Source organism: Lacerta agilis, chromosome 2 (genome assembly GCF_009819535.1).
Source record: "Lacerta agilis isolate rLacAgi1 chromosome 2, rLacAgi1.pri, whole genome shotgun sequence".
NCBI classification, from domain to species: domain Eukaryota; kingdom Metazoa; phylum Chordata; class Lepidosauria; order Squamata; family Lacertidae; genus Lacerta; species Lacerta agilis.
Genome location: NC_046313.1, coordinates 8,303,233 through 8,331,137, shown reverse-complemented (window position 1 = coordinate 8,331,137; position 27,905 = coordinate 8,303,233). Strand labels below are relative to the sequence as shown.

At 47.2% G+C, this 27,905-nt stretch overlaps 1 protein-coding gene across 3 annotated transcripts in view; it reads right to left on the bottom strand.

Annotated features, from left to right (window-relative positions):
* AGAP2 (ArfGAP with GTPase domain, ankyrin repeat and PH domain 2) overlaps positions 1 to 27,905 on the bottom strand; it is a 65,247-nt gene that overhangs the window by 16,054 nt on the left and 21,288 nt on the right. For all 3 annotated transcript variants that reach the window (XM_033138474.1, XM_033138476.1, XM_033138475.1), the window contains 7 exons: positions 9,302 to 9,360; positions 8,199 to 8,286; positions 7,035 to 7,120; positions 5,118 to 5,259; positions 3,349 to 3,483; positions 1,487 to 1,584; positions 782 to 934 (listed from right to left, as the gene is read on the bottom strand). In XM_033138474.1, the coding sequence (XP_032994365.1) occupies positions 782 to 934; positions 1,487 to 1,584; positions 3,349 to 3,483; positions 5,118 to 5,259; positions 7,035 to 7,120; positions 8,199 to 8,286; positions 9,302 to 9,360 (761 nt within the window). The remainder of the gene's footprint in view (positions 1 to 781; positions 935 to 1,486; positions 1,585 to 3,348; positions 3,484 to 5,117; positions 5,260 to 7,034; positions 7,121 to 8,198; positions 8,287 to 9,301; positions 9,361 to 27,905) is intronic.

Below are 27,905 nucleotides of genomic sequence, written 5' to 3'. Positions count from 1 at the left end.
ATAGCTTAAGAAGCAACGAAACAGACCTGAAAGTCTTTGGATACTGGGGTTGGTGGAGTTGATTCCATGGCGGCCTGTCTCACCATCAAATCACACTGGGAGGGGGGCCAGGGGAGGTTGAGGAGGGCAGGGCCCAGAAGAGATTCAAAAACAAGGGGAGCTGCCTTATTTGTTCATCTAGTCCAGTGATGCCTACTCTGACTGACAGCACCGGTTATCCAGGGTGTTCTAGAGAAACACTTCTCCATCTCCTGTTACCCAACCCCTCGGTGTTGCTGTGGTTCACGATGTTGCCCCTTGATAGCGGAGGGTTATTTTCGGTCTGGACTAGGGGGTGGAGGAGAAATTTGATTCTGTTTGCATTTAAAGCTTCATTTCTCAAATTTGCATTTTCCAAAACAGCGTGAGAACCAAAGCACAGCTACCCTTTGAAATATTTATCTTGAATTTTGCGGTGCAGTTTCCTAGCCAAACCGTGTTTACAGAAATGAAGACGTTCATGAAAATAATGTACAAAAATGCATGACATGACTGCAAAAACGTGTAGCTCTGTCAGCACTGAATTAAAAATGTGTTTAATAGAAAAAAACCACACCAAAGACTCTTAAAAAAAAGTAATATGCAAATTGCTGCAAAAAGGTTGAGAACCAAATTTAAGATGGGAAAAAAGAGAAACTGAGAGAACCGGAAATAGACAGATCCTTCCACCCTCAGCCTGGACTGGGCCACCCACCCTTTGGCTTCCCTTGTCCCAGGGCTGGTGGCCTCCCCTGGAACTCACCGCAAAAAGGCTGGTTCGGCGTTTGGTCCCACGATGCAGGGAGCTGGGTGTGCCAATTATAGCGGTGGCCTCCCCACGCAGCTCCCGGTGGCTGATGTTGGGCGTGGAAGGAAGGGATGAGGAGTAGTCGCTCGTGTGGCCACCGTTACTTGCCTAGAGGGGGAGGAAAAGACCAAGCAGACTTATGCCAGCCCCTAAAAGCAAAGGAAGACAGACACGCAGGTCTGGCGGGGCCTTGGCTGTGCAAAATCAAGAGGCAAAGTTCCTGCGTGTATGATTGAATCCTGACCCCATTTTGAAAACAAATGAAGCAGCACCCCAGATACAAAACTAGCACTGTCAAGGAGATGGCTAGGCTGTGGAATTTTTTTTGTCCACACTTCTGCTTGTCCTGCCACTTTCCCCCACTGTTTACCACTTAATTGGAACCAATGGCAACAGGCTTGTCTGTGGAGTTATGTTTCCTCCGATTCCTCTGACAAATGAGAAACCGCTTGGACCTGTGCTTTCTAGACACAGGAAAGTGCGGATGATGAGCCCTAAGTTGCCGACAGAGGAAGCTCATGCAAGGAGGTCCACTAAATCAATGGGGCTTAGCCTCACACCCTCCCTTCCCATTCATGGTGCTGTGCCATCAGCAGGAGGAAAGTGCGATTCCCATAACCATTCGGGGGGAGGTACTTGCGCAAGGTAGATTCCACCCACCGGCGTGGAGACGGCTGAATGGCTGGGGGTGCTGGGCAAAGATTTACAAGATGCAAGGAGTTGCTGCTGTTTCTTCATATTCACAATCTTCTGAGCAACTGCAGTTGGGAGAGGGGGAGGAAAATACATATATATATCGGTAAATCATAGGGCTGCTCAGATCCTTCAGTTGCCACACTGGAAATCGGCTATAACTGCTCGAAAGGGGGGGGGGAACTTTGCAGGGGATGTGACTGCAGACCCTGCAACATCCAAGCTCCGCAGACACCGAGTCCCGTCCCACCCACACTTGCCAGTCCTGCAAGGGCCAGGTCATGCACACCCTGAACAAACTCTGTTAGGGCCCTTGAAACACGCCCCCCCCCCCGATCCAGCAGAATAGGAGTCATATCCAGGAGGGGCTCATGAAAGGGGTCCCCCCCCCATGCAATTAGCCCCATGTTGGGAGGGTGCCAATTGGGCGGGAAATACACATGTGATGCACCCCCCTCCCCCCAAACCTGGTCACATTATTCACACGTTCTCTTCTGCAGCATGAGATCACACCATGTGCAAGCAGCTCCCACATCATCTTCTGCATGTGTGATGGGGAGCTTGGTCTCCTTGTGTCCAACCTGGGGGGGGGGGGAACCTGTGACTTCCCAGGTGTTTCTGGACTCCAGCTCTCATCATGCAACAACCATTGGCCGTGTTGGCCAGGGTTGATGGACGTTGGAGTTCAGCAATACCTTTTGTGCCCAAAAACTGCCACCCCTGGCCTAAACCAATAAATATATGGTGCTATCAGAGACTCCTCAAATGGCAGTCTCATTGTTCTTGTATGCCAGATGTGCAGAAAGCAAAAGTACTTTGGGTCGCAAACCAGGGTTTCCGCCACAACCACAAAACCGAACGCAAGAAAAGCTTTTGACCTATAACTGCCTGCAAAGTGTACTCTCTCTGCTACAGACACCTCTTTGTAGACAGAAGTCAGTCCTGGAGTCAACAAATCCCCACATACACAACACAAGCTGCTTGCCCCAACTCTTATTATGCAGGAGCACACCTCCCGAGAGCAGCAGAGGCTTGTGCATGGCCGCCTCAAGCCACTGACTCTCCAACCATTGACACGGAAGAACCAGTTCTCACAGTTCTACCGGCCTGTAGACTCCACACATGATGGAGCACACGAGGGGGCCATGGGGTCTCTGGCACACCCCCATTGCCTGTTTATTTATTTAATGGCTGTTGCCACTCTCCTCATGCCCAGAGAAGGTATCAAACTGACAGAATGAAGCAACACATTGAAAGCACAAAGTATAAAGCCAGAGAACAACAAACAACAACAACAAAATAATAATAATAATAATAATAATAATAATAATACTAATACTAATAATAATAATAAACTCACAAAAGAAATTTAAACCAACAAAAATGCCTCCAAGTGTCAGGTGCAGTTGGTGCATACCTGTATAAAAATATGTACGTCTTGCTTGCACAACCCACCATTTTTGCAGCAGACAGATTGGTCCTCCTTGAGGGTGTCTTATAGGCACCTAGTTGGCCATTGTGTAAATAGGAGACTGGACTGGGTGGGCCTTTGGCCCGATCAAACAGGGCTCTTATTATGTTTGCTTTGTGTAGGCATGTAAGATGTCCACACATGAAGATGGACATGAGGAATTTTGCACCACTGAAGGGTCTGCAAACCCAGGACACACTCTCTTGCCCTACACACAGGATCAAACGGCTCTGGTTTGCCATTAGCCATGTCTTGAAATGTGTTCTCCCCCTTGGCTCATGTTCACAGGCGCTCTTGCAGCCATGAAACCCAACTCCCCATCCAATTTCCAAGGAACACATCCCAGAAAAATCCTCACCTTCATTGAAGACCCGGTCAACATTGAGTCCATAAGTGGCACATGTCTCGTAGTAGAGGCAGCGGCGCATTTCAGTGCACAGAGCTCTGGCTCGGGAATCCTCAATCACACGTGGGTTGCTGGCACTGATTTTATCTGCAAGGAAGAAGCAAACACACACACACACTTTATCTCTGAGCTGGACAGAAATCTGGAATCAACAGGACTTGCTTTTGAATAAACATGCATAGGATTGGACTGGAAAGTATTCTCATTCTGCCTTAGCTGCGTTATCTCCTCACCACAAAAACATGCTCCTATATATGGCCCTGCTTTTTTATTTGGGATGTAAGAAGGTAACAATTTCCCCTCTGACCCACGTACACTGCATGCAGTGCTGTTGCTGTTCCGCCGCAGTTCGACTTCCAAAAAAACCCCACATTATTTGCCTCCCTGTCCTCTGTGGCAGAACTTGACATAATTAATTCTGTTACTATTACATTATTCCACACTATTCATTTTAATGCAAATGTGGGAGAGGAAATGCCACCAATTACATATCATTTGCAGACTGGAAGCAACAATAACAGTGAATACCATTTGTATCCACTGGATTGATTTCCATTCTGGGCACAGGGCGACAAATTTTGGCAATTTCCACCCCCATTTCCATTGGAATCCTTCAGCAGCCCTAGTAACAAAGGGAACCACAGATCCAGAAAACTGACCAGATTTTGCTTTTTCTATGGTGCAGCCTTGCTTTCATTTCTCCACCAATGATATGAACACTCAAAACTAGAAATCCTTCTGGTAGCACCTTAGAGACCAACTAAGTTTGTTCTTGGTATGAGCTTTCGTGTGCATGCACACTTCTTCAGATACCAAGTGTGCATGCACACGAAAGCTCATACCAAGAACAAACTTAGTTGGTCTCTAAGGTGCTACCAGAAGGATTTTTAAATTTTTAAATTTTATATTTTGTTTTGACTATGGCAGACCAACACGGCTACCTACCTGTAACTCAAAACTAGAGTTCCTACTGGACTGTGTTTCAGCATGTGCCGCTACCTCTTGGTTTCTGACCCCAGCTGGCCTCTTTATTCTGCTCCAGTTATTCTCATCGGCATCTTGACCCAGCTGGACAGATGACCTAGTAATACTAAACCGGCTTGTGCTTAACTTTGCTTCTGTGCAACCTTCCCTGCTGGATCAGGCTTGCTGCTGCTGCTGCCATGCTAAACTTTGGACTGGATCCAGCAAAGGCTTACCTGGCCATACCACCCCCAGTCTGGTGTCTGTGATACGCCAAGACACTGGGTCAAGGTTAAGAGCCAACAGATGTCCTGCAGTGGAATTCCTTGCCTGGCTAACAGAGCAACCAGGTGTACATGAGTGTGCACACGCAGAAATGCATACTAGGATGCTTTTCCTTTAAACAAACAAACCAAGTTTCTAGTCCTTAATGAGGACAGGCTTGAAAGTAAGTGGGCAATGTATGGTGGAAGTTCAGAAACCACAGAAAGCCTGAGCAGGGCTTTAAGTGGTTGGGAGAGGGGAAAGGGGCAGGGTCTCTGTGCAGCCCCCTAGCAGAAGTAATTATAGTCCTAACTGGGCTGTCAATCTCTTCATGTATAAAGAAACAGTTAATAGCAAGCCTGGTGAATACAAAGGCTTCTTCCAGTTGGCCTCAGGAAGACCCCCAAGGAACAACTCCACCTGACTGCCCCTTGCAGCCTACCCATGCCCCCAAGAGTAAATTCTCTGCAGGGCAGATACTCTCGCCCACTCACCCTGAGTGCCCACGAGCGCAAGAGCCATGTCGGAGACCGCGCGGTAGTTTGTGAGGAACCCGTAGTACTGGGTCAGATCTTGAAAACTGGCCTCGTTCTCCAGGCTGAAGACAAAGATGACAGCATCTGCCCAGTTTGCAAACTGCAAGCAGGAAGGAAATCGAGAGGGAGAGGCAGATCAACGGGGGGCAGTGTTCAGACCGGTCACACTTTCTTCCTCTTTTTTTGGCACTGAGTCAGGGTATGAAGGAGTATGAAGGGATGATACTGTTCTAAGATCTACCCCACCCCCTCCACTCCAGCAATTATACAAAACCTGCAGCTCAGTGGAAGAGCATCTACCTTGTATGCAGAAGTCCCCAGCATCTCCATGTGTGAAAGGTTCAATCCCCATATGAGATAGCTGCATATTCCTGTATTGCAGGGGGTTGGACTAGATCAGGGGTAGGCAACCTAAGGCCTGGGGACTGGATGCAACCCAATCACCTTCTCAATCCGGCCCACGGACGGTCCGGGAATCGGTGTGATTTTACATGAGTAGAATGTGCCCTTTTATTTATAATGCATCTCTGGGTTATTTGTGGGGCCTGCCTGGTGTTTTTACATGAGTAGAAGGTGTGCTTTTATTTAAAATGCATCTCTGGGTTATTTGTGGGGCATAGGAATTCGTTCACCCCCCCCCCCCCGCCGCCAAAAAAAAAATAGTCCGGCCCACCACGTGGTCTGAGGGACGGTGGACTGGCCCACTGCTGAAAAAGGTTGCTGACCCCTGGACTAGATGATCCTCAGGGTCCCTTTCAACTCTACGATTCTATGACTTGGATAGACTCCTGCCCGAAGCTGCTGCTGCCACTCAGTGTAGACAATACAGAGCTAGATGGACCAATAGTGTAAGGCAGCTTCCTACATTCCTACATAAGCCCGGCTATGTGGAGAACCTCAGACCATGCCAGGCTTATTTTTTTTCCAGGTTTCCTGCAATTAGGTCTCTGTAGTGCTGTTTATGGAGAATCCAGACATTTCAGGATTCATTCACAAGTCATGATTGGAGGAGGGGTGACTGTCTGGTTTCAACTCAGATAAAACCAGCTGTGAGGGTAAGCGGAACCAATCCCCCTCCTTTCCTCTCTGTTTCCCGATCCCCAACTTGGCTCAGCTAAGAGAAGAATTTCAGGGGCAAGAGGCCTTGCAACTTCTTCTTCTTCTAATTCCCAAATTGGCACTTTAATAATAACTTTTCTTAGCATCATCCTCTTGAACATAGCTGTCAAGTTTCGGATTTGAAAATAAGGGATCAGCAGTCTCACCTATCCCGGGGACAGTCACATGTCAGTGGTGGGAGGAGCCAGAAGCAAAAGTGGGCGGAGCAGCAATGTAAACTCCAAGCGGGCTTGGGCAAAGAGGAGGGCAGCCATGTGCTCCGCGCAATGGAGCCCCATCATCTTCTTGTCTGATCCCATCAAAACAGGACAGGAAGCAGCAGCTGCTCAAAGGCAGCCAGGCTCCGCCCGCCAGCTAACCCTATTGGCCGGCTGAGGGGCTCGGCGGCAACGGATAGGGGCTGATGCAGGGGGAGGAATACACCCCCCTGTAAGCACGGGGAACGGCTCCCACTTGCTTTGAGGGCTGAGGCTTTTCTCTCCAAGTAGGCGAGGTCTTCCCACCCAGTCCCTGGCCAGCAGGGGAGGAGCTGCTTGCATTAAAAACGGGAAATTTAAGGGAAATAAAAAATAAGGGAGAGCAGCGGGAAACTGCTTAAAATAAGGGAGAATCCCGGGGAAAACGGGATACTTGACAGCACTGCTCTTGAAGGATGCTCCATGCAACTTCTGAAGCAGTGTGAACTGCGGCCTGGGAGGGTCCACAGCGCCCCAAAAGGACTGTGGCTATGGGACCGCCACACATTCCTCTGCCTACCTTGGCATCTGGAGGTCCCGCTTCCTCTCGAATCAGCAGGAGGTGGCTCTGCCCATCCACCACCACTTCCTTCTTGAACTGGCCCCCTGCAAAACAGAAGGAGGCAGAGTTGGGGTTGGGGTTGGGGAGCAGCCAAGCAGCAGAAACAAACCTGTCCTTTCGGTGCAGTGGCTCTCAAGTAGAAAATTAGCACAGCTCAGTATAACAACATAAGAACAGCGCCGCTGGGTCAGGCCATTGGCCCACCTAGTCCGACTTCCTGTTCTCACAGCGGCCAACCAGGAAAGCCTACAAGTAGGACCTACAAGTCGCATTCTCCTCACTTGCGATTCCCAGGCTGCGATACCTCAAGGACCGTCTCTCCCTCTGCGATCATCATCTGAGGCCCTTCTTTGCGTGCCTCCTCCATGAGAGGTCCAGAGGCAGCAACACAAGAACCTGCCTTTTCTGGGGTGGCTCCCCGTTTGTGGGATGCTCTCCCCAGAGAGGCCTGCCTGGCACCTAATAATAATAATAATAATAATAATAATAATAATAATAATAATTTATTTATACCCCGCTCATCTGGCTGGGTTTCCCCAGCCACTCTGGGCGGCTCTGGGCCTTCTTTACATATCTGCAGGTGCCAGGCAAAAATGTTTCTCTATAATCAGGCCTTTGGCTGATTGAGATTCTATGGCCTTTTAAATGTGTTTTGTGGGGAGGAGAGTTAATGGTTTGTTTTTGTTTCATTATTTAACTTGTGTTCTCATTTTGTATTTTGCTGTTGTGAACCACCCTGGGATCTTTGGGTATACAAAGTGCTGTATACAAATTTTAATAATAATAATAATAATAATACTGCCTCCAGCAGGGGAGGTAGAACATGCAGATAGCTGAAGCCTGAGATGGAAGGAGAAAATTAGTGGCTGAGAAACAAGTATTGCACATGGGGGATGATAGCTGGCTGGGCTAGGTTCTCAGGTTCAATCCCTGCCATCTCCAGTTAAAAGGGTCTCACATAGTAGATGATGCGAAAGGCAAAATTTACTCTATTTACTTTCCTCGTCTTCCTTCATTACTTCCCTACTCCTTTACGAGGAAAAGAAAACTGATTAGGTGCGCATTGGGCAGGGCGCAAAGAAGCGAGTTCAAATTTGTGGACAGGGAGGGAAAGCAGCTCACCCTCTGCAGGTTCCAGGCCCAAGTAGGAGCCGGTCAGGTAACGATGAACGAGGGCGGATTTCCCACTCTTGATGGTTCCGAGAATACCCTGCGGAGGCCAAAGAACAGAAGTCATTGGCAGGGTGTAGCTCGACATAGTGCAACAACAACACCCCCACGCCGTGGCTCTCTAGGTGCTTTCGGAAACTGCAGACCTCACTGTTCCAGAACTTTTCCCCATCCCCTACACACACGCTCGCCAAAGAGTGCCCCCTCATCACCAAGTCTGGAATTAGCAGGAGAGGAAGTTTCCTTTTGGCAGCAGCACCCCCTGAGTAGCCATGGGCAATTCAGTATGTTTTAGATCTGTGCCACTATTACGGTGTATTTGTCCTTTTCTTGCAACGATCGGCAAGAAAATCTGCAAGAAAAGTCACATTTTAATATGTCTTTTAAAAACTGTTTCTTTCTCAAAGCACTCGTTTCTAAACTTGGTTTGGCCACACTGTTAAAAATATCAGAATTTGTAAAGATTAAATTTCTCAAGGATCCCTACCCCAGAGAAAGTCCAGTGACGAGGCAGCAAAGCAGGATAGGTAAGGCTGAAGAGAGACAGGAAGCGGAACTGGCCACTCATCATGCTGGCTCAGTGATGTGCAGTCGAGTTTGAGTGGTAGACTGGGACTTGGGAGACCCAGGTTCAAAGCTGGGTGATCTTGGGCCAGTCACTGTCTCTCAACCTAACCTACCTCACAGGGTTGTTGTGAGGACAAAATGGGGAAGATGGGAACCACGAATGCCACCCTGACCTTGCAGGAAAGGTGGGGGTATAAATAAAATCAATTTTGAATTGATTTTTGTGTGTGCCAAAGCTACCTAAGAGAATCAGCTAAAACCAATGCAGTTGCCTAGGGACACCAACGTCCATATGTGATGCAGCATGTTACTTGTTCATGTTACTTGAACTGTGTTATTTATATAGGCCCATTGATGTGAATGTCCATTCGCAGAAGGAAAAGATGGCAGGCCTCAATCGGCTTGCAGTCTAAGGAACGCATTTATGGTACCCAGATGCGTACTCAGTCAGTGCATGTACAGGAGACAAAGGTCAACAAGACACCTACCAGTCGTAGCTCCGGAACGGAACGTCCAAGGGTCCATTCTTGGCTGTTTGCAACGGCCTCTGAGGAAAGGAAACAAAAGAGGCGGGCAAGAAATAAGTAATCTCAATCATCCTTGCAGCAGCCCTGTGAGACAGGCCAGTAGCTTATCACCCCCACAGTGCAGGTGGAGGAAGCTGAGAAATTGTGATTCGCCCTAGGGCAGGCATCCCCAAACTCGGCCCTCCAGATGTTTTGGGACTACAACTCCCATGGTCCCTAGCTAACAGGACCAGTGGTCAGGGATGATGGGAACTGTAGTCCCAAAACATCTGGAGGGCCGAGTTTGAGGATGCCTGGTGAATTTGCGGCTGAGGTACCACTGGCTTACAGCTCGCAGAGCTCTGAGCAGGTTAGTCTCAAGACAAGTTGGTCCTCTACACATAGAGCTGGAGATCACCCCACCCAGACTGCTGTTTGCAGCTTTCTGAGGAGGCAGGAAGTTGGGGAGCACAGCTGGGCATGTGTGCCTGTGTGTGTGGATGGAGGAATTGGGGAGGAAGGACAGAGAAGAAAGGCAGGGATGAACTTCTCTCCTTCACGTAGCATCAGCTGCTCTGTGTGGACAACTCTAGCCCTTCGACTCTCCCACACGCAACAGTTTCTCCTTTGTGCTACTTCTGGGGTGGCAAAGCAAACGGAGAGGGCAGCTGCAAGTGGGTGGGCACAGAGCACAATACCCATCCAGGGTCCCTGGGACAAGAGTCACAGTGGCGGGATGCATCCGCCATGGGATAAAGAGCCAGTTTAAGGCCCAATGTGAGCTGCCTGGGAGTCAGGAAGCGAGGCTCAGAGCAGGTGTCCTGGCAGGCTCCATGGGAAAATTGGTGGGAGGGCAGGAGGGGAATATAAAGAGGACTTTTCCCTCTTTAGGCACCTGCAGCCAAGGTTTGAGTTGCCAACTCTGAGGCTCAAAGAAGCATTTTCATTTCCATGCCCAACCAAATGCCTGGGAGTTCTGAGAACTTGGTATTGGCAACCCCAGGACCTGGTCTAGTTTTACTGTGTATATATATATATATATATATATATATATATATATATATATATATATATATATATATATATATGTGTGTGTGTGTGTATGTATGTATATATGTATATGTATATACAGTGGTGCCTCGCAAGACGAAATTAATTCGTTCCGCGAGTTGTGTTGTATTGTGAAAAATTTGTCTTGCGAAGCACGACCATAGGAATGCATAGGAATTTAATTCCCATAGGAATGCATCGAAATTTTCGTCTTGCGAAGCACGACCATAGAAAAATTTGTCTTGCGAGTCACCTAAAAATCACAAAACCGTTTCGTCTAGCGAGTTTTTCGTTGTGTGAGGCATGCGTCTTGCGAGGTACCACTGTATATAGGTTTAATATTTCTTGTTATTCCGATTTTTGCCCTGTAAATTGCTCTGAGATACTTTAGTGTACAACACGATGGATAGATGGGGATAAGGATTCATTGAGTAAGAGACTGTGGTGTAGGGAGGTAAAGGAGCAATGGCTGTATGGGACAGGCAGAAGGGAATAGAAAAGATGTCTTAGGGTACCTCCAGGCTGTCAATATTTTGTTGGAGGGATACAAACACATACCAGAACTTTAGGTTTGTGCAATTAAAGTGGATTAAAGGCCTCTGTCACCCTAGCACAACAAATCCACTTGGGGGTGGGGAGAAGTTTTTTTGCCATTTGGAAAGCGACGGGGAGATTCACTGAAAAGTGTGGGATGCACAGATGATTAATGGGAAGGCGAGGCAACACCCCAATGAGCGCTCATTGTTATATAACCACCTCAGAAACAAATCAGAATGAAACAAAGACCAAACATAGTCTAAGCTTTGCGGTAGCAAAATCAAGATGAATGCCAAATAAACAGGTTATCTTGGGAGGTCTTAATCTGGAGAGTGCTCAGTGCCCCCTGCTTTCCTTAAATACTTTAAGTATTAATAAAAAGTGCTTCTGAACGTATAAAGAGTGTTTTCCCCAGCTATTGCCTGCCTTCACGGACCTGCGTTTCGAGGGATAGAGGTCACATAGCATAGCTTCCAGGAAGACTTCACTGCCCAGCAGTTCTCTTTTGAGAGACAAATGACAGGACAAACACAAACACACACACACACACACACACACACACACACACGTGCTTATGGCCAGATTGCTTGCTTATATGTCTGCCTGCTTATAGCAGGAGTAGGGAACCTTCTTTGCAGCCTGGGGGCCACATTCCTTGGGGAGAGCCTTCCAGGGGCCTCATGCTAGAGGCAAAATTGAAGTGTCTACAGGCTACATTCCAAACAGGGAAGCACAGAGATTTCCACACTCCCTGCATGCATGCTCCACATGCAAATAAGAGGCATTGTTGAAGTTCAAGGACACATTCACGTAAGGCAAAAGCACTCAAGGAGGGTGCTGAGCACAGACAGTGAAGGGTGTGGCCTGGAGAGAGGGGGCGTGTGGCCTAGAAAGGGGACTTGGCCTGGGGAGAGATTCAGGTGTCAGACAGAGTTACCTGGAGGGCTGCATTTATTTCCTAGGTGTGGAGCTTCTCCACTCCAAGAGACACCAACAGAACCACCACTAGCCCTCCCACTGAGTCCCACATCCATCTATAGAGATGTCCCTGGTGGAGTGCTGTTGCTCAGTTGACATTGAATGTACAGGGAATAGGCAAATCACACCTGAGGCTTTGACTGCCCATGGAAGTACTAACAAGAACTAGAGAGCTAGATGGCACTAAGGAAGGAACCAGCTGTGGAAAGAGCTACAGAGACAAGGATGCAAGTGCAGACACTAATATTATTTGCCAATATTAAAATTAATCAGAATTTCAACCTTGGCGGCTCACAGTTTGAAAGCGAAATACTGACACTGAATTTGTATTTAAGTGTGGAATTTTATCCCAAAATTTAAAATACAGTTGTTAAATGCCATTGCATGTCAATGGTCAGATACTGTAAAGTATTAAGTAGTCATCAGATACTGCCAGATATCAACACCATGCCATGTCAGTTATTAAATTTTGCCAGGTGTTAAGTACTGTCTAACTGTGGATTTAGGACAATGTATCCCAGGCCTCCCTAAATTCCTCATGTGGTCTAGGGGGATCTTGGACCAAAATCCAATTTCAGCTATAAATTCTCACTGAGTGGCTTATTATCAGTTTTGAAATAATTTTCTACCACTGTACTCTTCCTCCTAAGAGCCAATACTCCCAATAATGTGTTGCCAGTACAGTATTAAAACAATTGACATTTGGGGCAGGGGAAAGTGAGGAGTTTGATTTTGTATTGCTGACATCTTGCCTGACTCCCTTGTTGTTGCATGATATTTTGTTAACAGTTCTCCCCCATGTTTATTAACTCTATTTTTAATTGACTTGATGTTCATCGGCAACATCTGACGTCCCCCCCCCCCCCCGAGTCCACAATGCCTTCCCAAAGCCGGGTAAGCAAAGAGCTGGGCTTTGGGAAGGTGGCATGAGGGCTCAGACAGGCTCCTAGAGTCCTCCTTCCTCGCTCCCAAAGCCTAGTTAGCACTTTTCCAGAATCAAATTTAGGGCTCGCTCCCCCACAACATGCAGCAAGGCAGTGGGGCGGGTTCGGTGTCAAAACACTCTTGCATCCCGCTTGGTATGAAAAGTTGGGCTGCCCCCCGATTTAAATAAACACGCTCACAAAACTGCAGTCCAGGACTCAAGGCTGATTTTTCTCTATCTCACTGATCCCAGAAAACCCTGTAGCCATCCCAGTGTAAGCAGCCAGGTGACATTGAGATGCCTCCAGATTAATTATTATAATTATGGTTATTTATTAAATTTGTATACAGTCCTATACCCACAGGTCTCAGGGCAGTTACAACATAAAATCACAATATAAAAACACAAAATACATAATAAAAATAAAGACAAAAGCAACTCAGCCTCGTCCCCAGCAACACATATTAAAAGGGCATTGGAAGTCAATCAGCCAAAGGCCTGGTTAAAGAGGAATGTTTTTGCCTGGCGCCTAAAGCTGTGTAATGAAGGCACCAGGCGAACCTCCCTGGGGAAAGCACTCCACAAACAAGAAGCCATTGCAGAAAAAGCCCGTTCTCCTGTTGCCACACTCCAGACCTCTCATGGAGGAGACACACAAAGAAGGGCCTTAGGTGGTAATTGCAGGGTCTTGGGTAGGTTCACACGGGGAGACGTGGTCTTTAAGGTGTTGCGGTCCTAAGCCGTTTAAGGCTCTATAGGTCAAAACCAGCACTTTGAATTGGGCATGAAAACTAATTTGGTCTGCAAATTTGTGCTGCCGGTGATGTGTGAAGCAGACCTTTAGCCATCCTGGCCGGCCTCCCTCTCCTCAGATGTTGGGGTGGCGAGACAGCCACCGTTTCCTCCTCCTCCTCCTGCCAACTCCCCGCTGTCTGAACCCCTTTGCAGGCTTCCTGGTGGAACGGCCCTCGCCTTGCATGCACCTGAGCAAAGGGAGGCACAGGCAGCCCTGCACAAAAGCACAGCTAACGCCTTTCCTCGCTCTCCCTGTGTGTGTTACTATGAAACGGTTGCTTAGCAGCAGCACCCTGCACACATCACCAAGGTAACCGAAGAGGAAAGGGGGACGAGGAAAGGTGCAGCAGCTCCTGCTGGCCTTTTGATGCAGAGCCAAAAGGGCAAAGCTGTTGCCCACTTTGAAGCAATGCCACCCCCTCTCCACATTTGACTAATCCTGCTGCCACCCGCTAGCCAGCCAGCCAGCCAACCTTCCCCTCCCTCTCACACCAGCAAATTACCGTGGCCATCTTTTTCCTTTTCTGGCAGGCCTTCTGCCGTACAGCAGCCCAAAATCCAACAGGTACAACCATTCCCAGCATAGCTGTAACCTGTTGAATTTCTGCCTGATGAAGCTGTCTACAATCAGAGGCTGCATTAGGTTAAGCACAGGGTAGGAGGGCCACTCTACAGTACACAACAAAGGTGACTGGGTTAATTTTCTCCTCTCTGGTGCAGCAATGTCGGCTGTCAGTCTACCAGCCAAATAACCAGGGGATGCTCATGATAACGGTATCTGTTGCGTCTGCCCCATGGTGAGTCCCTAAAACAGGACAGCAGCAGCATAAACTGCTACTACATGCATACATTATGATGCAACATTACTCAGCTGATGCAAATTGATTAAGGAATGTAATTATGAACCCTAAATAATAAATCGGGACAGCTGCCATCTTATAAGGGTGGTGTTTTCCGTTCTAGGACTTGGCTCCAGTTTTACAGCTGAATGTAGGAGCGAAACACATATTTGATCTGCCACTCACACGCTGCAGCTTACATGCATGTTTCCAACACAATCCTTCAGCCAGAAAAACTGTGCGCGTGAACCCTGGGCAACACAAACAGTAAATGCTGCTTAACTTCTCTTGGTGAAAACTGAACAGATACGGAAGTGACGAAGGAGGACATATATTCAGAAGGCAAATTTCCCTTCTGCATTTTAATTTTTGTTAGAGGCACTTTCCCAGGGTGCCTCTGTTCACCACAGAAAATAGGACTTATGTCCACTCTAGAAAGCCGAGTAGAGAAGAACTGAAGGTTAGCTTCACATGACTTCCTGAAAATGTGGGCAAGGTACTGTATACCCAAGGTTTTAAGCAGTACACCAACCACATGCGCCTTCCTGAATTACCCTTTCCAAAGTAGCTTAGGAACATTTATGTTGTTACATCACCGCAGCCTCAGTTTCTAAGGGGCTACAACACTTTTGACTTTTACAACTGCATCATATTTGGGTGTGACTCAAGCATGCACATAATCCATGTCCCATCTCTTGGTTTTTAATTAATTATGTTTACAGTACCATTAATGAACTATAAAGCACTTTGCAGACATTCATAATCAAAAGAAAAGGCAGGTCGTGTCTGGATTTGGAAAACCTGGGTTCAAATTTCCCCACTCAGCCACAAAGCACTCTGGGGCTGTGTACACACCACACAATTAATGCACGCGACCTTCCCCCAAAGAATCCTGACAACTGTAGTTTGTTAAGGATGCTAGGAATTGTAGCTTTGTGAGGGATTAACTGCAATTCTCAGGATTCACTGGGGGAAGTTACCGGCAGTTGCTTTAAATGTATGGTGTGTGTACATCAGTATCATACCATGGGGGGGGCACAGGGGCAGTTGCCCCAGGCACAAAACTATTAGGGGCACAAAAAACCAATACCAAGTGCTGCCTCAATACAGCTGTGCACTTCTGCTGCTGGCCTCCGTTGAAAACGGTTTTGCCATGTGAACCAGCAAGTGACCTCTAGACAATGGAACAACTCTTCTTTTCTGATCTCTGTGGCTGCGATCATTGGGCAGTTGAATGTGCATGTGTACTCTGTCCATTTCCCTCCCTCTTTGCAGCCCCAGGTGCTGGCAACCCATGCTACACCACTGATGTGTACACAGTCTAGGTGGCCATTGGCAAGAGTCTCTTTCTCTCTGTTTTTAAAATACACTTATGAAGACACACGGAGTCACCAGCTCTCGGGACATTTTTCTTCCTCTTTTCCTGCTAAATACCTAGCTTAACACAGTGCATGACATGGCATCACCATACTGTTAGTTTCCCTGCTCCTGCCTCTGTCTACATGTGCTACATCAGGAAGATTTTGGGCATTACTGGGCAGGACAGAGTCTCAAACAAAGATGTGCTCTCCCAAGCCTACATTCCCAGCATGTTTGCACTGCTGTGTCAGCGACGTTGATGCTGGCTTGGTCATGCCCACAGAATGGAAGATGGCGGGATCCCCAAAGACATGCTCCACAGGCACAGCTGGCTTCAGGCACCAGGCCCATTGACAGACCAACTCTGAATTACAAAGATGCATACAAAAGTGACATGATGGTTGGCAACATTAACCCCGCCATGTGCCCTTGCAGACAACCACAGCACCTGGAGACAATCAATTAGATTGTGTATCCACAGCAGTGACCAGAGAAGAAATGACGGCTGGGAGGAGCACAGAGAGAAGACACACCATGGTGCACCTGCAGTAGCACAACCAGACACCTTCATCTGTCCCAGCTGCAATAAAACATGTCTCTCCCATATCAGTCTCTACAGCTACAGCAGGCACAGCTTCCAACAGTTTGACTTCACCCACAAAAGCGCACTCTTCCATTCTCTTTCAAAAAAGATGGATGCCATGCCAACAACAACAAAATTAAGGCAAAGGTGGAAACGTCTCTGTACCTCTTTCCCAGCCCTCAAACATAAACATAAGGATGTGAACATCATTTGCTGGACCCAGTATGAGAGGGTGAAAGGCCCAATCTGCCAAGGGGAGGTGCAGACATTGCACCTGAGCTAAGACCTACAAGGCACGGGTAGATGATTACATTATCAATCCAGGCCGTTCCTTAGTGTAAGTACTGTCCCTAAATGACTAAAACACTGGTTTGGGTCAAATTTCCTACTCTGTCTACCAGAGGCAAGTTTGCCCATCTTTGGAGTGGCAAAGACTTCAAGACAGCAAGGCATGTGACCTCTTTGCAGTCTTTGGCTGCAGAAAATTGAGGCTGATGACTATCCCATTATGATGATTGCCTCTTGCTCTTTCTATGACCTTCCATTTTGCCCAAAATGGATGCGCACAATCCCTGACTCTAACTTTCAATTTAATCCTATTTTTTGAAGTGCCTAGCTGCATTTGCGAAATTCTTCTTCTTCTGGCCTGCAAATACTTTCAAAGTACTCTGGCCCCTGGCCAGCGCACTAAATAAATTTACCTTACAGTACAAAACTACAAGTCAGGGTTAATACAGCTGCCTCTATTGCCTGAGGAGGAACTGTTGATTTAAGATCCTGGGAGGGATGTGGCATCATGGCAGAGTGGTTGGCAGGCATCCATTACCACATGCAAGCACGCACTCACTCACAGTGTGACTTCTGTCCCAAACTCCGTACATAATTCTCTTGCAAAGAAGAGTTCCCGTGACAGGCTTGAAGCTTCCCTTTTGAGTGACTGCTCCAGGCTGACAGTGTTCTCTCCTCTCAGGATGTTACATAAGGAGCAGTGTGTGTGTGTGTGTGTGTGTGTGTGTGTGTGTGTGTGTAGAGGATACTGGCATCCTCATCTACCACCTGCAGCAGCAGCTTCTCTCCTAATCTGAAGACTTGGGCTCAGAGATACAATAAGGCAGAATATGGGAGACACCTCACAAGGCACCACTGCCCACTTCCTGCCTTTGTTGTCTGCGAAAGGAGGGCTGCGCCATGGCTTGCATGCAAGGGATGCAAGGGACGTACGCTTTCAAGCCTAGAGCCTCACGTCTAGGTGACAACAGCAGCCAAACATCTTTTGCTCCAAACATCTTCTGCTCCCCAAATCCTCAAAGCTGGGGCGCTCAAACCTTCCCCTCCAGCAACATGAGCAGAGGCAAACAACATTAGATACAGGTTGAAAGGGATGTGGAGAAGCCATGAGCTTCTCTAAAGTTCCCACATCCTTTTATGTGTAGGAGTTTGCTCCTTCTCTCTCTCTCTCTCTCTCTCTCTCTCTCTCTCTCTCTCTCTCTCTCTCTTTTTCTCCCACACACGGGAGAATCATGTGCTGTGAAGCCGCATGAGGACACCTCAGGGTGTTTTTTTTCTTCCACTCTTGCTTTCTAGGCAGAAAGTGTTCCCATCTCCCTTCGAGTGGCTGAGGACCCACAGAAGGGGTGCTGGAAATCCTGCTCCAATCACAATCAGAATGAACAAGTTGCTCTGGAGTAAGACTAGCCACCTTGCTCTTTTCAAGAGCTCATGTGTTTGCACCATCCACCTACGCTCCAGCCCCTTTGCTTGGGTCTGATTCTAAAAACAAACATCCTGTGGACAGCTCCTTGAAATCTGCACAGAGCAGCCTAAGACATTTTGGAATATCCACAGAACAACCCAAAACAGTGTTACAAACACAGATTGGGCCCAGAGGCTCAACCGAGGGCTTATCCACACTTACCTTTCCTTAGCGCTCCATATCAGAGAGCCCCCCCCTTTTTTGCTCTGGAGTTTTCTCTGTGAAAACCCTCTCTTTAATGCTCAATTGGAGAAAACGGCAATCCCTAGAAAACTCAAATTGCCATTTGTTGCAATTCAGCTTTAAAGAACAGGTTTTCACAGCTGATGCTCCAGGGGGGGGGGGGGAGAGAAGGAGCTCAGCTTTAAAGTACAGACCTGTGCCTGGAAAGAGCGGAGCAAAAGCTAAGTGTGGATAAAAACTGCCTGGGGAGCAGCAATGAGAAGAAGACGGCAACATCAACAGGTGAGAGCCAGTACAGTGTAGTGGCTAATAGTGTTGTTGAGCCAGGAGCTGGGAGACCAGGGTTCAGATTTCCCACTCAGTCATGAAACCCACCGGGTGACCTCTGGCCAGCCACTAGGCGCACCAACTCCATGGGGCTGAGGCCTCTACAGCCCCCCTCCATGTCCACTAGGATGGGGCTCAGCCCCCTCACCAATCTTGAGGGGGAAGAGGAGGCCTGGCCGGACATTGCCCTGGACTGTGCGTCATCTTCTGCTGCCGTGCGGCCTGGCAGGAAGGCTTTGGGAGATGATGTGCAGACCAGCATGGCCTGGCAGGCAAATGTCGCATCAAGAGGCAAATGTCGCACCTGGTCAGCCTCTCCTGATGTGACAGCCATCACGCACGCTACGTGTGATGCGCATGATGTCACACGCATGCGTGACATTAGCCTCCGCAATGTTGAGTGCAATTGGTGCCTGTGCCAGCCACTGTCCCTCAGCCTGGCTTACCTGACAGGGTTGTTCTGAGGATTAAATGGAGAGGGGGAGAACATCAGATCTTTGGAGGCCAACATTGTAATCATAAATAAATACGCAGGGCATTTTCACCCAGACTTGAAACCGACGCAGGTAGCCATCAAAAGTCTGTTTGCCTTAGGAAGACAGTCTAACCTTGCCTTAATAGCAGGATCAGTACCAGCTCGATAAGGAGATTCAGCCATGTGTGTAGCTGCCTGCCAGGCAGACTGGCCAGTTTCACCCTGTTGCTGAGCCCATTGTAGGCGATGGGTATGTCACACGCAAGGGTTTTTCTGAGAGAGAAGAAATGCCACATAGCCCATTTTACAAAATGACCGCTGGCACAATTGAGGGGGGATTCAAACTGCCAAATTAGCCACCCCTCCTGCTGCCAAGCCACATGGAAGGGAGAAACCTGTTGAAATGGACAGATATCTGAAGAAATCCATGGAGAGAAAAGCTTATGGCTCGAAGGTGGGGAAGAGAGAACTAGGAAGACAAACAAACAAACCTGAAACCAATTTCAACTCAAAACAAAATCGAAAATTCTTTCTAGTAGCACCTTAGAGACCAACTGAGTTTGTTCCTGGTATGAGCTTTCGTGTGCATGCACACTTCTTCAGATAGTATTCAACTCAGTATTTAGATAAACAGCTATAATGAAAAGCAGCCCTGCATGTGAGCCCCTTTCTATGCAGGGCAGTGGTGTTCCCATTGCTATTAGGGGAGCAATTATCCTCTCAGCTACGTCTGAGCTCCTGCAGGCCAACGGGAATAAAGTAGCCAGTTCTTATCGCCCATCTTTCCTGGGCTGCTGGCAGCTCCCGTAAATTACACTGCCCAAGCAGAGCTATGAAAAACGCTGTCTCAGCAAGCCTGGAAACCTGCACCCGATTGAGGAATCAGCCTCTCGCTTATTCAACAAGTTGCTACCCAGCTTTGCCAGCGATGATGCGTCATAAAGACCTATGCATGGAGGTTGCACCAAAAACATACCACCACCAAACAAGGCACCTGTAGGGATTGTACCAAAAGTCTACCTACTCCAGCATTCTGATCCCAAAGGAAGACAGCCAGATTATTCCAAGCAGCCAACAAGCAAGGCAAGAAAGCAGACGTGAGCTCCAGTTCTTTGGCTCCCAGATAATGCCATTCAAAGATATGCTGCGCCTGACATTGGAAGTACCATTTCACTCCCAATGGCCAACAGCTGCGGATAGAGTGCCCCCCCTCCATGAACTGGTTTACTCTCTTTCAAAAGCAAGGGTAGGAGACCTGTGGCCCTCTAGATGTTTTGGGACTCGTGGCCAATGGCCAGGGGTGATGGGAGTTGTATTCCAGCAACACCTAGAGAGTCACAGAGGGTTCCCCCTTCAAAGTCAGTATTTGCCTCCACATCTCATGCCAGTGAACACAAATTAACCAAATTTCGTGAATCTGCAGCCCAATTTCACCAGGGTCACATCCACACCAGGGTCACGTCCACACCATGCTTTTAAAACACTACATGGCCTCCCCAAAAGAATCATGGGGAATGTAGTTTGCTCCTCACAGAGCTACAACCCCCTGCAAAACTTCACAAACTACAGTTTGGAGGAACCTTTGGAGGAGGCAAATTAAAACCTTTGGTGTTTTAATTGTATGGTGTGCATGTCACCACTGAGTTATAATTTTGTGAGAAAGGGCAAAAATATTATCCTTCCACACCATGCATCCTTTAATAATTCCTTAACATGCCTCCCTGAACTCATCCTCCTCTGCACAAAAACCCCCAATAAAAGCCTTGAACATTTTTGGCTTTTGTTTTGTTTTCGGTGTGTATGTATGGATATATGTATGCATGTATATAAGGTGCTCTAGCCTCTTGATTCATTTTTGTTGCATTTTTCCGTACCTTTTACAAATCTGCGATGTACTTTTTAAGAAGGTGGGGCAACCCGCAAGGTACACAGTATTCTAAACTTGGCTGCACCAGGGATGTGTGTAAAAGTTATTATGATACAGGCAGTTTCATTTTCAGTCATTTTCCTAATAATCCCTAACATGGATTTTGCTCTTTTCATTTCCACTGCAAATAGCAGCTCCAGAAAACAATTCTGTTTATGGGCAGTTCCTTGTTTCGTTCCCAGTAACATTTATCCACTGAATCTGCAATTGGAAAGGAAAGATCAGTTGCAAATTGGGGGGGGGGGGGTGAGGGGTGAGGTTTCTTAATCCCTTTGCCTCAAGACTGTTTTTACTGTTGCTGGAGAAAACATACAAGTAGGAGCAGAGAAGGCCCACCAACAGAACCTTCTGCTTGGATTATCAGACCTAATTATTTTCTCTCAGTCTCAGAATACAAAAACTCAGAGCCATCAGTGAAATTAGAAGGCAGACAATGTAAAGTCACGTCCAGGATGGCTCTAACTTCAGAGTTTGCAAACATTGTTTTTGGCGCAGGATGCAAGGAGTAGATGGGCTTTTGGAATTATCTGGCAGGATTATTTTTATGTTAGGGGGATGCTGAATGGGATTGCCAGTGTGGTGTAGTGGTTAAGAGTGGTAAACTCGTAATCTGGGGAACCGGGTTCGTGTCTCCACTCCTCTACATGCAGCTGCTGGGTGACCTTGGGCTAGTCACACTTCTCTGAAGTCTCTCAGCCCCACTCACCTCACATAGTGTTTGTTGTGGGGGAGGAAGGGAAAGGAGAATGTTAGCCGCTTTGAGACTCCTCCGGGTAGTGAAAAGCGGGATATCAAATCCAAACTCTTCAAAAGATGGGAATCTGGTGTCCTACACGATCCCTCATTACACCCTACTACCCTCTGTCCCTACAGCGAGCCCCTTCCCACTTTCCCAGTCCTCACTTAGAGAAGTCCCAAATCCTTTCAAGATGGTGGATCTGAGACAACAACAAGCAGGTGCATGACTGTTGGCATCATTCCTGCAATTCTGGATGAAGGATTTGGGATACGGTCGCACAGAGTTTTTGTGCGAATTGTTCTTCTTGCAGGACATACACACAAACACACAGAGCTGTGACTACAGAGAGTTTGATTCAAATCAGACAATCTGGGATTAGTTCCTTCTTAGGAAGATGCTGGGGTTCAAGCCAAGCCCTGCAGCCCACCTTCTGATCAAAGGACTCCATTGGCTGTCCCTTTAGAACAGGGCTGGGGAACGTGTGGCCCTTTGGGTACTGCTGAACTACAACTCCCATCAGCCCAAAGCATGCACAGCCCATAGCCAAGGATGATGGGAGCAATAGTTTAGCAATGACTGGGGAGCCAAAACTCCCCTACACCTGCTAAAGAAGGCCGATTATTAGAACGGGGAAAATCACTCTTCCTGTGCACAGAGACACTTTCCTTTATTACTACTATTGTACTTTCAACCTGTTCCGGGGTTTGAAAAAGAGGTCAAGAGGCTGTGCCATGCCTCCAATTAAACCTTGGCCACATTTCCCCCTGCAAGGCCCATCCAGGAGGACCCAGGTGCTGGTTAATCTCTGGCCTCTGACTCACAGACCCCGGGGCGGGGGGGGGGGAGCAGAGCGCATTCTGCAACCTTATGCCAGGGGCTTGGCGCGCACGTTCCAGTCGATTATGTGCAATGATGAGAGCTGACAGCCGCTAGTTGCCCGCTGTAAATGCTCAGAAGTGTGATCTGGTACCAGAGCTCCCAAAACAAAGTGCATTTCTAATAAATCTCCCCTCTCCTCTCCTTGCTCTTTCTTTCGAAGCTTGCTGCATACCGATTCTCTGGGGCTGGTGGCTTTTTTGAAACGTCAATCAGAGAGGATCAAAGGGAAAGCTGGAGAAGTCATTTTACACCCTTATAATTCCTCCTGATTAACACATCTGCTCAGACAGAGGTTTATGGCTGGGAAGGAGGGAGAGAAAGAAAGAAAGAAAGAGAGAGAGAGAGAGAGAGAGAGAGAGAGAGAGAGAGAGAGAAGATGGAATCAGGGCATCAAAGACAGCCTGGCACAGCTGTCTAGGGGATTCTGTTCATACAGCAGATCCGAGCGCTAGCTGGGAAAGGCGGGCAGGGGGGAGATAGAATCATGTCATCCTTAATGCTGCAGCTGGGGTTCAGACTCCCCCCTCCCCAGACACTCCCTGGAAGCATGAAGCTTATTGCCTCTACGTTACAACAGGTAGCTTAGAGACAGAAGAATGAAGTGATGGGGGGAGGAAGAAACACAGGGCATTCAGCACTGCTAACCGACGCACCAATGGTCCTAATTCTACATCTTCAGCCTTGTATTCTAAAGCAAGTGTGGGGACCTGTGGGCCCCAGATGTGGCTGAACTATGACTCCCTCACCATCCCTGACCACTGACCATGCTGGCTGGGGATGATGGGAGGTGGAGTCCAATAACTGCAGGTTCCCCATTCCTTGGTCCTGCTGTACAAGGTATAGCATCCTTCTAGTGCTACCCCTATACATACATATACATCACTTTTAATTTACAAAGTACTTTACAATGCCAGCCGCATTCTCGCAGGAGACATCCGTGAGATCATTCACTTACTTCCACTTTACGAAATGGAAATGGAGATGTAGAGATAAAGACTTCCCTAGGACCACACAATGAGTCCACAATAGAGGTTAAACATGAGTCCAGCTCTCCCAGACTCAAAGCCTCCAGAACCTGGGTCAACTAACTAGCCCCTGGGTTCACAAACTCCTACAGTGAGAGGCTCATGACCTCATAATGGAGGAGGCTCATGACATCACAATGAGGGGGGCTCATGTTGCAACAAGCAGATCAACAGCAGACTGGACAGAAGGGTAGATATCATTTTTCTATCTATATCTCACAGTTTTGCCAATTAACTTTCAACCTTATGCATGCTTACATTGGATTAGGGTTCCACTGAGCTTAGTAGTGTCTGATCTGTGGGTGAACATGCAGGGGACTGGCCCATAAAATGTTTACCTGCAGAGGTTCCTTGGCACTCTCTGCAAATGTCCCTGGCAAGACAAATTGAGACTCACAACTGTGAAGTCATGAATTTATATAATTATTTTGATTGACAACCATGAAATCAAGATTCACAACAGGTTAATTGGTACCTCTTGATGTTCCAAGCACAGGTTGGGTGAGAGAGGGTCAGTGTTATACAAAGAAAATCAAGACAGCAACACAAGCTCAGCTCTCAACTTAGCCATGGACCCTATCAACACTCATAGACCTGTGACTATTTTGCAGCCTCAGTTCCCCATCTGTTAAAAAGGAATGGTGTGTCTACTTTACAGGGTTCTTAGGGTCATCAGAGGGAAATGCAGTTACACTGTGCCATAGCAAGGACTGTAGATATGGACTAAACAATTTCAAATCTCTGTCTTGAGCAAAGCAATGCATATATCTGCATCATATATTCTGCTTTTACTAATCATAGGAATGGACAAAGTTGTGAAGATCCTGCTTAGCTTCTCTTGTGGCTTCAAATATCTTGCAATGCACTATCCTTACACTCTCATGTCAGCCCAAGAGGGCTGGAAATTAAAAAAAAAAAAACCAAAATCTTTTAATTCCAAATTCTTCACTCTGTCCAAAACTCCATGTGAATGTGGAGTTATTGCAGAAGCCACAGCCACCTGGCTAGATCTAATTCAGCCACCACATGAAAGCATGAGACCTCTGCATTGACAAAACATAGTTTGCAATCAATCAGCAAACCAGAATGAGAAAATGTGATTTGAAATGGCACCGCATGGTGTCTGAATCAGTTACATACACTCCACCTCCAGAGGCTCTGACATGGCATATACACACACATACATACTTTTATTTGCATGCCACCTTTTCACAGTTCAAGCCAAGCTCAAGGCAGCTTACAAATGGAAAAACAAAGCAGACAAGCAGTTCTAAACCATAGTTTAGAACAAAGCTCAAGCCATGGTTTGGATTAGTACAATTCATGGTTTGAGGGGATGTCAGAATTAAGCATCACTCTGTACAAGCATACATTTGCCCATGAGGTGAATTCTGGTGTATACAACTGAACCATAAATTGTGTTGGGAATAAGTGGGACTCACCTGAACAACAGAGCTTTGTGATCCATACAGCAACCACTGTTCCAGCATTTGTACAGTTCTAGGCACGGTGAAACTGAAGAAGTTATGCAGTGCCAATTTTAAAGGTACCCTCGTTCCATCATCTAAGAACTCAGGTTGCACAATCACACAGCCAAAGAAGACACACAACATGATAAATCTAAAATCAAGTCAGATTATAAATCTGTAGAAGACTGTGACAACACAACACTACCAGTTCAGTATGTTTTCAGCATGGTTCGGTGTGAATCATGAAAAATGTTGGCTTTAACAGGTTCATATTGGCTAGTATTTGCACCAACCCATCAGCCTCCATAACAGTTTTGTTGTTGTTGTTTTAAAACTTTGTGGGTTTGGAAAGATGTGGGGGAAGGGCAAAGATATAAATGCATATGGGTTTGGTACATAAGAGTTGGGGAAAGACAGACGGCAGGATCCACCTCTTTGACATGGGAATCAACTTACTGACTTGCTGATATTTGTGTACAACCAGTTGATGATCCCACTGTGACCACCGCTGTGGGTTATGGTTTCTTCCTGTACACAAAGTGCCTTTAGTCATTTTAATAAAGAGACCCACTGCTCTAATTTGTCATATTCTGGACTCAGGTTCTGAACTGTAATCTCTCTTACATCTGTGCCCTGCAGTGTCCCACTAAACAGCAGCCTAATGACCTATCCACAATACAGAGCAATGTTTGGTCCTCCATCCCCCACCCTTTTAAAAGATTTTATTGTGTTACAAAACAAATAAATGAACAAGGAAAAATACATATTGCATCTCCATTTTTGATTCATAGAGTCTGGACCCACTAATCTCTTGCAATGCCAATACAAATAAATAAATATACAAATAAAGGACCTACCCACATGATGCTGACACAAATCCGACACTAACACTATGCAAGAACATTACCCCCAATCTTCCTCCCCCCCTTTCTTTTCCTCCAATTGCATGATGTCTATGACAACAGTGTCTCATACTGAACATAAACGAACTGTGAAACAGACTCCTCCATCTTTATTTGAGCATCACTACCAAAAAGAATACAGTAGTGCCCCTTTCAACCACTCCCCGCTCTCCAAGGTCCTGAACTAACCAACACTTTCATCTCAGTATAGGCCAGTGGTGGCGAACCTTTTAGAGACCGAGTGCCCAAACTGTAAACCAAAACCCACTTATTTATCACAAAGTGCCCAAACTTGTTGAGCTTTTTTTGGGGAGCTGCCAACCAAAGTTTTGGAACTTTTTTGGGGGGGGGGGGTCGCACAAAAGTTGCTTTGCTTTTTTGGGAGGGCACTCCAAAGCTGCTGAGCTTTTTTGGGGGGGGGGCGAGAACAGAAATAAATGACAAATAATACCTTCGCTGGAATTAACATGCAGCGCCGACATCATCGTCTGCCAAAGCGCCAAAAGAACACACACACAGCACAATAAGGGTTAAAAAAAGAACGCTGTTATGCCCAATCAGAAACAACTACTGACGCAGCAAATTAAAAAACAGATCAATCGCTGAACACAATCTCCAGCGACTAGCAAAAAAAAAAAAAAGTTCAAGGTTTCAACAGCGGACGCAAGCCTGGGGAAAAAACAACAACAACAGCACGGATGGGCCGATGGTGCGCGTGCCAGCAGTGAGGGCTCTGCGTGCCAAATCTGGCACGCGTGCCATAGGTTCGCCACCACTGGTATAGGCCAATCTTGTTTGAGCTGTGGTCAAATTTTAGGGCTCTCTCTTCCACTATTTAGAACTTCTGCTGAAACTAGCAAACACTGATATGTCTGTGTGTGGATGTTGGTTCTCCTGTCCCCCCCCCCCAATCATCTTTTCCTTCAGTCTCTGTTCCACATTCCTCTACTCCACCTGTACAGACTAGATCATGCTACAACAGGGGCTGCCTCCAGGATTTCTCTAGTCAATACTGTGAGAGTCAGGACATTAATACAGTGGTACCTCGGGTTACATACACTTCAGGTTACATACTCCACTAACCCAGAAATAACGCTTCAGGTTAAGAACTTTGCTTCAGGATAAGAACAGGAATCGTGCTCTGGTGGTGCAGCAGCAGGAGGAGGTCCCATTAGCTAAAGTGGTGCTTCAGGTTAAGAACAGTTTCAGGTTAAGAACGGACCTCCAGAATGAATTAAGTATGTAACCAGAGGTACCACAGTAATGTGTTGCAGTCACACAACTGAAGTTGCCATAAACAGCCAGGGAGGGGCAATGTGGCCGTGATGAGTGTAGCGACTGGTGAGGGAGTGGGTTGCCATTCTGGCATTTGGCCTGCTCAAGAAACACACAAAGGGAGGCAGGAAAGAGAGCCTACATCTCCTGGCGACTTTCTGTGCCTCGTACTTTGAAAATGATGGCAGAAAGCACGATCTTAGCTCACCAGCTGTACTCCTAATAAGGGCTGGCGTCTCTCAATTATGCTGTGCTCAGAACCAAGAGAGGCAACTCACAATGCATCTCCTTCTGTGAAGGTTTTCTCACAGAGGTTTGACAGGCACTCATCGGGGATTCTGTAAGTATAGGAACACCCTGTCATAGAGCAGGGGTGTGGACTACTAGTCAATCCATTGGACACCTTCCAAATCTAGAGCAGCACAAGAACCCCCCCCCCCACCTGCAAAATGGGAGCAATAACAACAGCCTGTTTTATAAGTTGGTGCTTGTGTACGGATTGCTGCAATAATGCAGGTGGAGCAGTTAGAAAAGGCACTGCTTAAATACCAAGTATATTATTATTA